Genomic DNA, 14,170 nt, shown 5'->3' on the forward strand with positions numbered 1-14,170 from the left:
AAAAGGGAAGGACTGGGAAAAGAATATCGTGAGTAAAAGTGGGATGTGTCCATTCATAATTACTGTCCCAACCCCAAGAATTCTCAGAAAGGCTGCTGGTAAATTTTTGTTGGGTTGAAGTTTGCAAAGTTACTGTGCTTGAAATTCTCACCCCTCCCATATTCTATTATTTTATGAGCAATACTTAATCTTCCTGATTTATAATATGTCAGGAAAAGACATGCAGAGTTGAAGAAAAAGAATTAATGGGATGCAAGATCCTTTCTCCCAGAAACCAGTTGACTATATCCTTAAAATTTAGCATATTTACTAGAAGCTGCCTTGAGAAAAGGAAAGGGTCTTTGACCAAGGGCACCTCTTTTTCCTTAAAAGTCTACCTGGAATACTGGAAAAAAAAAATCACAGAATTTTTAAACTTGGTCACCTCTCCTTTCCTTCTCTTTCCTTGGCTTGGAGAGTGGCAGCGCCATCCATCAAAATCAGACACTAGGCCTCATCTAGTGTTTATCCTGATTTTTTTCAGTGCTCAGATCTGTTGCTTTGGCCTCCCTGTTGCAGCCTCTCCTTCAGTTCCTCTCCTATGCCTCTGCCAGGTTGACCTCCCACCACCATCTTCCATAGCTGAGCAGGCGCCACACCAGCGTGGTTTTTGCTCCCTCTCAATTTTTCGTGAATCTGCCTCCCTTCTCTGCGTCTTTGTCTCCACTTCCATCACCTTTTAGTCCACTCTGCCATCACGTCTCCCCTGGATTCTTGCAGTAGCCTCATTACTGATCATCTACATCTGCTCTTATGCCCTAGAACCCATTCTTCACAAGGCAGCCCTGTGATGTGTTCAAAATGCAGCTCTGAGCATGTCATTCCCCTGTTTAAACATTTAAATAGCTTCTCATTATTCCTAGTTCTTGGAATATGGGCCCAGTGGCCAGGTGCAGTGGCTCATGCCTGTAATCTCAGCACTTTGGGAGGCTGAGGCGGGCAGATTGCTTGAGTTCGGGAGTTTGAGACCATCCTGAGCGACATGGCAAAACCCCGTCTCTATCAAAAATTTAAAAATTAGCTGGGCATGGTGGTTCATGCCCAGCTACTGGGGAGGCTGAGGTAGGAGGATCACTTGAGCCCAGGAGGCCAAGGCTGCAATGAGCCTTGATCGTGCCACTGCACTTCAGCCTGGGCGACAGAGTGCAGGCTGTCTCAAAAAAACAAAAAAAAGACTATGGGCCCAGCTGGTGACCTGGCACCTTCCTGGGCCCCATGACTTGGCCCCTGCTGACCTCCTCAGCCACATCTCTTGTTGTGTCCCATGGCATTTTGTCTGCACTTGGCCTTTGATCTCAGGCTTTACATATGCTGTTGCCACTCTCTGCCCAGGACACACTTCCCCTTGTTTACTTTCCATCAGTTATCTTTACCTAGTTAATTCCCATTCACCATTTGTATCTCATATCAAACAGTATTTCCTCACTCAGGAGTTCAAGACTAGCCTGGTCAACATGGTGAAACCCCGTCTCTACTAAAAATACAAAAATTAGCCAGGCGTGGTAGCGTGCACCCATAATCCCAGCTACTCAGGAGGCTGAGGCAGAAGAACTGGTTGAACTCAGGAGGTAGAGGCTGCAGTGAGCCGAGATTGCGCCACTACACTCCAGCCTGGGCGACAGAGCAAGACTCCATCCCCAAAAAAAGAAAAAAAAAGGTCCAGAATGAGAAAAGGCTAAAGGAATGGCAACATTTACAATACAGGCATGGAGAAAAGCTTATTGAAAGATGAAAAAGCAGAACCAGCAGAGGGTGGTACACAGAAACCAGAAAAGGCAAACACATTGTAATACAGTAGTATTAAATACTGCAGAGAGGGCCAAAAAGAGAAAGGGAGCCAAGAGGCAGAGACCAAGAAGTACCTTTTGGGTTTTGAGATTAGACCACTGGGGGCAGGGGTGGGGGGGAAGAGGGAAATTCTGAAGACAGCCACTTGGGTGGAATGTAGACATGCAGGCCAAGCTTCAACAGGCTGAGAAGCAGAGGCAGCAAGGGAAGTGGATATGGTGGCAGTTATAAAGGGAGGGTGGTGCAGAGGGTATGCTCATGTCAATGTGATGATTTCTTTTAAACACTGGAGAGACAAAGCATGCTACACGCTGAGGACCTTCGGCTTGTTTACTGGAGACTTCTCACGCGGACAGGAAAATAAATTGGCCCTAAAGGTCCCATGTGACAAGGGAAGGCAGAAGCTAACAACTTCAGATTAGTTAAGGTGTTGGAATCTGTTGTCCCAGGAAGGTAAATTGTTACTTTATCAATGAAAAGCCACATCAAAGAAAAAAGGCTGGGAGTACAACTGGCTTCAACAGAAAAAGCCAGAAAGAACCTGGAATATGCATAGCAGATCATCATCACTATACCATAATCGGGGTAATGGTATCTTAAAGGGAACAATTCCTACTGAGTCTATGCCCCGCAGAACAGACACACTGTGAGCAAAAGGACTGGAAAAAGAACATCATGAGTAAAAGGGGGATGTATCCATTCATAACTACTGTTCCAACCCCAAGAATTCTCAGAAAGGCTGCTGGTTAATTTTTGTTGGGTTGAAGTTTGCTAAGTTATTGTGCTTGAAATTCTCAAAGTAGCTACTGGTTGAATTAAGCAGAGAGAGCTGACCATACCTCTTCCTACAGATGTTTAAAGATAAAGGACCTGAATAAGGAAAAAAACAAATAAGGAGGCTTGCACAGCCATCATGACAGCTGGCTAGTACCACCCTCTTCACATAAAGCATGCCATATCTTTAGGGCTTATGGCTTTCATCTGCAAAGGTTTCACTTGACTCCTGATTATAACCAGAATACTTTGCCTGATCTCAGAAAATGACTCTTTCTGATCTATTTCAAGTCTAACATTTTAGAGACAGAAAAAGTCAGAGATTCACTTTCAAGATTGTAAAGTATGCCACAATCCAATTTTAACTTTCTTCAAAATCCCAATTTTAAGTGGCAGTAGAAAGCCCACCTTAACAGTAGTAGGAACACTTATAAAGACTAAAATAGAATCTTGCTCAAAGTAACATGCGTCCACTAGGTCAAACAGGCAGCTCAAATTTCTGCAATCTGAACCTTGCTCTCAAAATTATGCTCACTTAAGTCAATGTTATAGAAGTCTGTGCTATTTTCACACAGCTGTCTCAAATGTAAACAAGATCATTTAAAAGCCAGAAGAGGGCTCCATTAGTCTAATTAAACTATTCCATGTTTACTCCTTCATAAAACAAAAGACTATTCCTTTACTTGTATAGAGGTTTATACAAAATAAGCTCAATGAAGTCCTAGATTGGTTAAGTTGCTTTGGAAAAGACAGGAACTCCTACAGCAGGAACGCATTCTGGTGGCAGAGACTGTGAAATGTATATGACCTTCAGTGTACTTAAAAGACAAGCAGACATCTGCACATATACATAGAACCACTTCTAGAAATCTACAGGAAGAAAATAATCCAAATACTGAAAGTTAGCCTAAAGCTAAGAGACAGAGACAGACACATACAAGTGCTAATACAAATAATCATTAATTATCCAACCACAGGTATTCAAGCAATCATTTACAATGTTTATAAAGTTTTTATTTACAAGGGAAAATAATCATGTTAAGAAAAAAGCATGACAGAAAACTATCTGCACGTTATCATTCAGTTTAATTTTAAACTAAGAGGAAAAGGAAATATGCAAAAATTAAAAATAGTTATCTCTGGGTAATGAGACTAATTTTATTCTTTATACTTATTTGCTAAATTTCCTCTGATGTATTATTTTTATTAAAAAAAACAAAACAAAACCCTGAGTACTAGTTGAATGTGAGTGAATGTTCTGGCAGGCAGGAGTAATAAGAGGCCCAGGTGCTGTTTTAACTTCATATGTATATGCATTTCATAAATATGAAAAATGAGTGCCACATACACCAGCTGAAACTCAGTTCCATCAAGCAGGAGTTACACTGCCTACAAAAGTTGGGCTACAAATATGAAAATGGTACTATGGCTAAAAGCATGAATTCTTGCTGGGAAAGCTTTAAAACCGTGTCACTTTTTCAATGTAAAGTCTCAAAGTCTCAAATGTTAGCAAATCATGTTCTTAGGTCACTAAGTATAAGAAGTACATTATAATGCAGCATTACTTTCCTGGGGTGAAAAAATCATAGGTTTCACACCATAATAAAGAAACACACACACACCTGAGATAAAAGCTCCAGCTATAAATTGGGCCTGAGCAATAGGGTCAGCAGACTAAAATGAATAAAAGAAATCCAGGAAACTCCAAATCGCTCACAGAAGCCCACGCATCAACTAAAAAAAAAAGGCTCCCATATCAAAGTAGGGGATGAAAAGGCAAGGGAGAGCAGTGAGCACACTACGGCCCGCTTCGTGGGAAGGGACTGAGTGCAAGGCCCCATAATCACTTGGCAGCAGACTGACCTGTTTCAACAACTATTCTAACAACCTGGGTGCTGACAGAGCTGCTAGCCTACAGAGGACAGAGTTGAATACTATGGAAGGGCAGTGAGTTTAGAGGACTGAGAGGAGGGGGCCAGCACTAGGCAGGGCCTCTCAGATCCCAGGGGAACACAGTGGATGATCACTGTAGTTAGGAGTCAGAAGATCCTGGTCCTCACTGGCTTCCTCTGTGACCCTGAATTGCTCATATAAACCCAAGGGCTCTTACCTAAAATGACGATTAGATCACCTGCTCCCATCTGTCCTTACCGTAATAGGACACTGAGTTACTGGCTTTGATCATCACAGGGTAGACGAATTTACTCCAAAGTTCACAAAAAAGGAGCTCTCTATCTCCCCCTACTGCCTGGCCTAATATTGAAACAAAAGCTTCTAACCATCTGCACCCTGCAGGGAGGTGCTGCCAAAAACAACAATCTGCCATCGTTTTGGTTTAGCGCTCCCTCAACTGTAGCCAAAGAATTTCTCAAGTTGTTATAACCACAATCAAACAGAAATATGAAGAGTCATAAGGCAATGTTAGAGTCTGAACCATTTCCCCCTTCCCAGCTGTGTTGCCTGAAGTTAGAGGCTCTACTCCCGAGTAGTCATTACAGCCAAGGGGGAGGTGCCAAGTGAGGAGAAACACCAGCAGTTTTAAGTTCATGAGCCAATTTCTCCCCTCCTATCAGAACAAGAGCATGAGCATGGGTACAGCAAGGGAGGTACTTAGAACCTCGGTGGCAGAGTAGGTTCCTTCACACTTAGAATGCTTTCATGCAACCATTTTATGACCCCATATAAAATGTCATTTCTCTACAACAAGAATCTTGGAAATTGTTTAAATGATTAAACTTTGGCTACTATTCTGTGTAAGATGTCTTCCTGCTGTTGATGCTGCAGAATCAAAATTCTGAAATCAAAAACAAAAGTACAAATCTGATGAAGTTACCAGATGTCTGCCTTGGACTCTATCCTGGTCTGCAGCTAACTCTCTCTCTCTCTGTTTCTTCACCAATTCAGAAGTCTGATTATACGATCTCTAAGGTTCTGTCCAGCTCAATAATCCTGCTAATCACTTTACCTAGATATCCAGGTCTCTATGTGTCACTTTACTTTGTAAAGCTGCTGTTGTGACTGTGCCCTGGTGACTTTGTTGAGTCCATACAAGAAATACTCATATCTTCTAGAGGTAGGGGTTAACACTATTGAAAGGTGATATCACTGCCCCCCATCTGTGGTCCTGATACCTAGACAGGGCCTTTAAAATATCCAATGCATCAGTAAATGACACTCTCCAAGAGTGTTTTAAAATTCTGCAGCAGAAATTAAAGACTTAAATAAATGTGAAGACATCCCCTGCTCATGAGTTGAGCACTGCTAAAATGGCAATACTGCCCAAAGTGACCTGCAGACTCAATGCATTCCCTAGTAAAACTTCAATTACCTTTTTTGCAGAAATGGAAAAGGTGATTGTTAAATTCACAGGGAATTGCAAGCGATCCTAAATAGCCAAAACAATACTGAAAAAGGACTCTGAGAACTCGTACTTCCTGATTTTAAAACTTACTACAAAACTACAGTGATGGAGATAGTGTGGGATCAGCATAGGAAAGACATATACATTAATGGAATAGAATTGAGAATCCAGAAATAAATCAATACATCTATGGCCAATTGATTTTTGACAAGGGTACCAGGCATTCAAATGGAGGAAAGAGTAGTCTTTTCAACAAATGGTGCTGGGACAAACGGATATCTATAGGCAAAAGAATGAAGTTGGTCCCCCCCTACATCACACCACATACAAAAACTAACTCTAAACAGATTAAGAACCTAAATTTAAGAGATAAAATTATAAAACTCCTAGAAGAAAATACAGAAAAAAATTATCATGACCTGGGATTGGCAACAGATTATTAGATGTGACATTAAAAGCATGAGCAACAACAACAATGAAAATAGATGAATTGGAACTCATAAAAATAAAAAACTTTTGCACATCAAAGGGTATTATCTAGAAAGTGAAAAGACAACTTATAGGAGAAAATATATGCAAGTCATATATGTGATCAAGGTATATTATCCAGAATAAAGAACTCTTACAACTCAAACAAAGCAAACAACCTAATTTGAAAATGGGCAAAGGAATTGAATACACATTTCTCCAAAAATACATCAACAGCTGACAAGCATACTGAAAGATGATCAGCATTGTTAGTAATTAGCAAAATGCAAATCAAAACCACAATGAGATAAACCTGTACATTTAGGTCATCTAGAATAAAAAGACAGACAACAACAAATGTTCATGAGGATGCGGAGAAACTGGAACCCATGCACATTGCTGGTGGGGATGTAAAATGGTGTAGCTGCTGTGGAAAACAGTCTGATGGTTCCTCAAAATGTTAAACATAGAATTACCACATGACCCAGCAATTCCACTCCTAGATCTATACATACCCAAGAGAAACAAAAAGATATGGCCACAAAAAAACCTCCACGTGACTGTTTATAGCAACACTATTCATAAGCGCCAAAAGGTGGAAACAACTCAAATGTCCATAGACAGGTTATAAACTGTGTCACCTCCATACAATAGATTAGTGTTCTACCATAAAAGAGATGAAGTACTGATACATGCTACAACATGGGATGAATCTTGAAAACATCATGCTAAGTGAATGAAGCCAGACACAATTATGTTGTGGAACTTGATACAATACTGTGAATGTACTAAATGCCAACAAAAATCTGTGCACTTTGAAGTGTATGGTTAATTTATGTTATATGAATTTCATCTTAACTAAAATCTGCAGCTTGTAACAAATTTCTCAAGAGCTCTTCCCTGTGTGACATATCATCTTTGTGTGTGCACCATGTGGCACGTGTGTCAACACAGGACTATCTCCTTTCAGTTCCAGATCACTGACAGACACCACAATCTGAATAAAAATCGCAGTTAAGGCCAGGCAAGGAGGCACATGCCTATAATTCCAACACTTTGGAAGGCCAAGGCAGGTGTCGCCTGAGACCAGGAGTTTGAGACCAGCCTGGCCAACATAGCAAAATCCCATCTCTACTAAAAATACAAAAACTAGCTGGGTGTGGTGGCGTGCACCTGTAGTCCCAGCTACTAGGGAGGCTGAGGCACAAGAATCGCCTGAACCTGGGAGGCAGTGTGCTGCGATTGCTCTACTGCACTCTAGCCCTGGGCAACAGAGCAAGAGTCCGTCTCAAAAAACAAAAAACAAAAACCAAACAAACAAACAAAAATCACAGTTAAGAAGGTAAAATTGCAGATTCCTGACATTTTTTTCTTTCCTTAATACTTGTACAAATAGGTTTCTTTCTCACACACACAGACACTCTTCCCCACGCATTGATCATGCTAATGGAACATGTCCGTATTATGCTTTATTCACACTGACAAGACAGGAACCCTATCCAACCCACTCAGACTATGTCTTATGAGCTTTGAGCAGACATCTGGGAGTAATGCAGTCACCTCTGTGAACCACAAACAAAGTTCTCTTTGCTCTGGAAGTGAAGTTGGAAGGCTTTTCTGGTACCTTTGGCCTCAGCCTTTTTGAATGGGCTTTCTTCTATACCCTCCACATTCTCTAACCTCCTCTTTGGGCTGCTATTTATTTGTGCTTCCTTCCACATGCCTTCTTTACCATTTCCAGATTTTCTTATGCTCATGACAAAAACATTAGCAACAGATTTTCAGCAGCATTCCTTCTACCCTTGCCTGGTGTTTAAGGGCCAACATCACAGGCCAAAGTCAATCATGACACCCAGAAGCAAAAGTCAAAAACAAACAAACAAAAAAAGATGATTATCTCAAAACAAAGCATAATTCTACTTAAAGGAAAAAAGAAAAGTAGCACAAAGGAGAAAACACACAGAAATTTCTAAAAATGGTTACCTTTCCGACCTAGCATATTCTTTACAACCAATCATTAAATCAGATTTGTTAAGTCACTTTTAATGCAAACTAAGAAAAACCCCTTTTCTCTATAGAAAAAGGTTACATCAAGTGATGGATTTCAGTCAAAGAACAAATATTTATTGAAGAACAAATATGTTCCTGGCACTGCGAGAGCACTCAAAGAGCACACAGTCTAGCAAACTTCGGGAGACCTGCTGAAGGCATTATAGTTTCACAAACTGTCCATGATTTGGTAAGTCTCACATTTTTAATAAGCATCTGATCAAATTATTATTAGCATCTTCATTTTTTTCTTGGTCTATTTCAGTGTAGACACAAGTGAGAATATTCTCCTTACTGATAACCTTTCTTGAATTTTACCTTAACCCCTTGTTTGCTGCTGTTTCCCCCTGACTTGAGCATAAGCCCCTTGAGGGGAGAAGTGCATCTTGCCCATCTTTGTAAAACTGGTTGGCACAGACTTTGCTGACTCCCTGAATGAATACGTAGCTTCCTAAAGAGCACAGACCTTAATCTCCCCCTGGTGGTCTCCAGCACCTCCTTCCCACATCTGCCTTTGTCCTTCTTCAGATACTGTCTGGTCCAGTCTAACTGCTCCCCATTTATAAACACGCTTCTCTTCTTCAACTGCTAGTTCCTTTTACAAAAAGGTTTTATTGCTTGACGGGAAGTTTGAACTTACTTAAACCACAAACAGAACCACCAACTGCCTCCTTAATCTACATTATGTACAATCAAGTGGTTTGGTTTTATGTTCACCTGTGCTGTTTATGCCAGAATATGATTTCCTGGAGGGAAGAAACACAACCTCCTACTTTGAGTCGTAATTCCCTCTTTTACATCCTAGGCTCTGAATCATCACACGCCCTATCCTGACATGTAGGAACCACTGATGTAAAATTCCCAAGTGAAAGAGAAAAAGATGCTTATTACATAAAGTAAGATACAAAGTTAAAAAGGAAAGCACAAAGAAACCTAAGTATATTAGAGCTTTGGGAAGAAAACAGACTCCCAAGCAAATAACCACTTCTCCAAAGAGTTCTGAGAATTCCATGTATGTATACACTGAAGGCAATGAAAGGATTAAAAAATAAAATATTTAATTAGCATTCTGATTTGGCAGTTTTAAAATGGACTGGCTGTGTTACAAAAATGAATGCTAAAAAAGTGGGTATACTTTATGTACTGCCCTATCACAAGACAGACTTTTGGACAATTTGAAGGAATTCACAGTATTCATGCATCTTTCAAGTGGCATACATTTATCAAGTTGGGCCACCACCATAGGGATGTGATGGGACAGGACCAGTCTATTACAGAATGTGAGAAAAATCTTAGGTTCAGGAGAGCAGACTGCTTACATTTTTTGCAAACGTGGATAAAGAAAAGAACTAAAACCATCTCTCAAATCTTATATTGTGAGGTGGGCTGATCACTTGACGTCAGGAGTTCGAGACCAGCCTGGCCAATATGGTGAATCCCTGTCTCTGCTAAAAATAAAAAAAAAAAATTAGCCAGGCGTAGTAGTACATGCCTACAATCCCAGCTACCCAGGAGGCTGAGACGGGGGATTGGTTGAGACTGGGAGGTGGAGGTTGCAGTGGGCTGAGATCACGTCACTGCACTCCAACCTGAGTGACAGAGCAAGACTCCATCTCAGAAAAAAACCTTACATTGTATCTAGTCATTTGCTTTCTTTAATGCAGCAAATCGGCTCTATTTTTACAATAAATGGTTCTGCTCATGTGCCTGGGAGACATGGTTTGAGACAAGAACCTTCAGTTCAGACTCTGTACTTTGGTTCCAGTGGTGGGGCCTTCCTGTTCCGCTTCTTCGGCAATGGAATGCCAAAACCATTCCACGGAATGAACCAGGCAGAGCAACGCAGACTAGAAAGTTACAGGACGCATCCAAAGCTCTAATCTGTTTCTCCACCTTAATGCCCTCTCGTGGTGTCCAGCAAACCACTAGTTCTACAAAAACCAGAATGATTCCCCAACAATACACAGAGGAAAGTGCAACTGTGGGGAGGGAAAACAGAACAAAGAGTTAACCAGCTCTACCAACCCGATCTCCTCAAAGACTCTGCCCTCTATGGTTGCTTGCCACGTTCCACCCAACAACAGCTGCTCATGATAATCAATGTCTGACAGATCAGAGAAAGCCCTTAATGTGTCGCCAAGGGGCAGTTCAACAGATGGCATGGTGACTTACAACCAGAATCATTAATTACACTCTCTTATTAGTCCCGGGGCACAGTGCTGAAAATGCTTCCTCAGTGAAAGATGAGCATTTCAGATAAATGACCGTCTGGTACTGCCTGTGAAACTCCCTTTAGGATCTCTGGTCAGTGCCGACGTCTAAATCTAAGCTATAGGATGTTGACAGCCCTTTCGCATCTTCCACATTCAAGCAGGTTACGAATGTGAACTTCCTGCTACCACTATGCAACACGGTTCCCAGAATCACTGCAGGTAAGGATACGGTAAAAAGTGCCTGCCACTCATTTCCCCTCAAGTCAGATGACCGTGCTGAAAGGCAAATACACTGATCTCAGCCTCAGAGCTAGCTCAATGTTCCCTCCTTCTGTGCCAGAGCATGTTTCCTGAGCACAGAGGTGACATGGCTCTCCCTGTCCCTTGTCTACTCTGAGAGGGATTTAAGAAGTATTTCTTGAAATACAACATGACCGGTTCTCTAACTCAGAAGTGTCCTCCTTCACAAAACCACTGGCTACAACTCTTTTCCATATCTCTTGAAAAAAGAAGAGCAGACATTCCTGAAAAGGAAGTGCAGCAGCCCGGGGCAGCAAAAGTTCCCAAACATTCACACTGCTGGCTCTGTTATCCCATGGGACCAAGCACTGAGGGTAAACCACCATGTACTTAACTACAAAGCCAAACAAGTGTACGGTGAGGAAATGTTTCTGAACTCCCTCCCCAACGTCACTCAGACTAATGTCCTCAACCCAGGGTAGAAATGAGTTCTTCCTCTACAGTTTGAGAACTGTGCTATATAAATACTACTGTGAAATTTAAGAGCTGACTACAGACAGATCTTGGAGGCAGACAACTTCTCAGCCACAGCATGGATACAAGTCAGAAATAAACCTCCAAATGGCCGGGCGCGGTGGCTCACACCTGTAATCCCAGCATTCTGGACTGAGACGGGCGGATCACGAGGTCAGGAGATTGAGACCATCCTGGCTAACATGGTGAAATCCCGTCTCTACTAAAAATACAAAAAATTAGCCGGGCGTGGTGGTGGATGCCTGTAGTCCCAGCTACTCAGGAGGCTGAGGCAGGAGAATGGCGTGAACCCGGGAGGTGGAGGCAGTGAGCCAAGATGGTACCACTGCACTCCAGCCTGGGCGACAGCGAGACTCCATCTCAAAAAAAAAAAAAAACCACACACACACAAAAAACAAAACAAAAACAAAAAAAACCTTCCAAATGACTTAAAAGAAACGTTTTTCAGCACTTCCCAACTACCACCAAACATACTCTTTGGTTTTCACTGATTCGCTATTGTTTTTGTACCTCAATTTATAATTTTTTTAAACATGAGTTCAAACGAAAGCAGTATTAAGATCCTAAGGCTGTGATTAAGAGTTCACTATTTGTTTCCTACAATCCAGTTTGTTCTGTCCTGGACATATAAGAACATGACTTCAATTTTTAACTGTGCTCAAATAACTACAGTATCTGATGGATATTCAGAATTCACATCATGAATTTTTAAATGATAAAAATGTTGTTAATTAAAGCATAATAAAAACCTCCTAATGTGGGCTACAGGAAGGGAAACGTGGGCAGTCTGGGACTGCCTTTTAATGGACTCACCTCTAGCTTTTTCTCCTTCTCGGACAAAACATCTTTCTGATTCTGGGTATACTCCACCAACATCCGAGCCAGCTGGCGACGGTCCTCCAGCTCTGCCGCCAGGCGCCCGTTATATTCTGCTAGTAACAGACATGCTTCATCTACTGTTTTTGAAAGACGTTCAGCTGCCTCTTTGTCTAAGTACAAATGAGATCAAAAAATAGAGAAAATATACAAATCACATAGGTATGATTACAAACATTTCTGGGGGAGGTTAACGGTTTCTCTCCCAATATACAGAGTCTAAGAATAAGCCAGAACCTGTGGACAAACAATGAGTTGATTGATCAAGAAATCCAAAGGTCAACAAGACAGGACACTACTCAATTACCCGAGGTAAGGAAGTGGTACAGGTGAGGAATCTGGCAAAGGCTTTCTAAATGCCTGTTCCTGCAAAAGCTCTCCAGACAAAACAAGCAGAAAGAGATATTGAAGATCATCCGTGAAAAAATCATTCCTTGCCTCTGAGAATTTCAAGTGCTTTCATTTATATTACAGTTGGCCCCCTATATCTGTGGGTTCTGTATCTGTGGATTAACCAACCATAAATGGAAAATACTCAGACCAAAGAATCCCACAAACCAATAAAAATAACGATTAAAACCCCACAATTTTAAAAATACAGAATAACAACTATTAACACAGCATCTACATTGCATTAGCTATGATAAGTAATCTAGAGAGTATTTAAAGTATATGGGAAGATGTTCGTTGGTTATAGACAAATCCGACACCATTTTATTTAAGGGCCGTGAGCAACCTTGGATTTTGGTATTCTCAGAAGGTCTTGGAACCAAACCCCCATGGATATGGAGGGACAACCGTATTTCATTAAGTAGTCTTTTCACTTTCCACTGGAATAAAAAATAGCGTGCACCTTATTTCTTGGGTGTGGGAACTAAGACCTCCTCCCCGCCAAAAAAACCCCTACATGACAGGTTTCAATATGCAGTCAGCTAAGATGCTGGGACTTGAAGCCAGATCTCTAAAATGATCTATAGAACTCTATCTCTTAAACTATATAAGCCCTGGACCTGGGGATGAATTTCTTCCTGCATGCAACAAAATGTAAAGTCTGATGAGGAGGAGGTTTGTAAATGTTTCTGAACATGACTCACAGCAGAAATACACTTATGTAAACACAAAGAAAAATGAAAGTAGTGTTTCATAAAATACCCATATACCCATTCTTACTATGTGTGCTCTATCTTCTATTTTATTCCTTTTCCTTTTTTTTTTTTTTTTGAGACGGCGTCTTGCTCTGTTGCCCAGGTTGGAGTGCAGTGGCATGATCTCGGCTCACTGCAAGCTGCACCTCCCAGGTTCAAGCCATTCTCCTGCCTACACCTCCCGAGTAGCTGGGACTATAGGCGCCTGCCACCACGCCCATCTAATTTTTTTGTATTTTTAGTAGAGACGAGGTTTCTCTGTTAGCCAGGATGGCTTTATTCCATTTTTTAAAAACTGTTGGTCATTAGCTACCAGACTGATTTCATATCCAATTAATGGGTTGTAACTCATGTTTGGGGATGGAAAAACATTAAGAAAGGGTATTACTGGGAAGAAGTGATGAACAAAGGAGGATCTGCATTTACAAAGAATTGACATAATTAATTATGTGTGGGTGGTGGTGAGATTAGAATTTTAAATACGTATACCTCATTTTTAAAAGGCCCAAATGGATCAAAACAGTAGGTTGGTGCTTTGAAACAAAGGGCACCAGAGACTCCTGCAGTACCATGGGACAGTTCCATGACACTCCCTATGGATACAGGCTGTCAGAGGGGAGAGCTCGCATTCTCCTGGGGAACTAGATTTCAGAATTCCCAACACAGTATCTCTGACAAACAGC

General features: G+C 41.3%; 1 protein-coding gene across 1 annotated transcript in view; it reads right to left on the bottom strand.

Moving 5' to 3' along the window:
* The window catches only part of RPRD1B (regulation of nuclear pre-mRNA domain containing 1B), a 57,768-nt gene that overhangs the window by 13,122 nt on the left and 30,476 nt on the right, over positions 1-14,170 (bottom strand). Inside the window, exon 6 of the mRNA XM_008017842.3 lies at positions 12,280-12,455. Coding sequence (XP_008016033.1) covers positions 12,280-12,455 — 176 coding nt within the window. The remainder of the gene's footprint in view (positions 1-12,279; positions 12,456-14,170) is intronic.

This window comes from Chlorocebus sabaeus, chromosome 2 (genome assembly GCF_047675955.1).
Source record: "Chlorocebus sabaeus isolate Y175 chromosome 2, mChlSab1.0.hap1, whole genome shotgun sequence".
Lineage (NCBI taxonomy): Eukaryota > Metazoa > Chordata > Mammalia > Primates > Cercopithecidae > Chlorocebus > Chlorocebus sabaeus.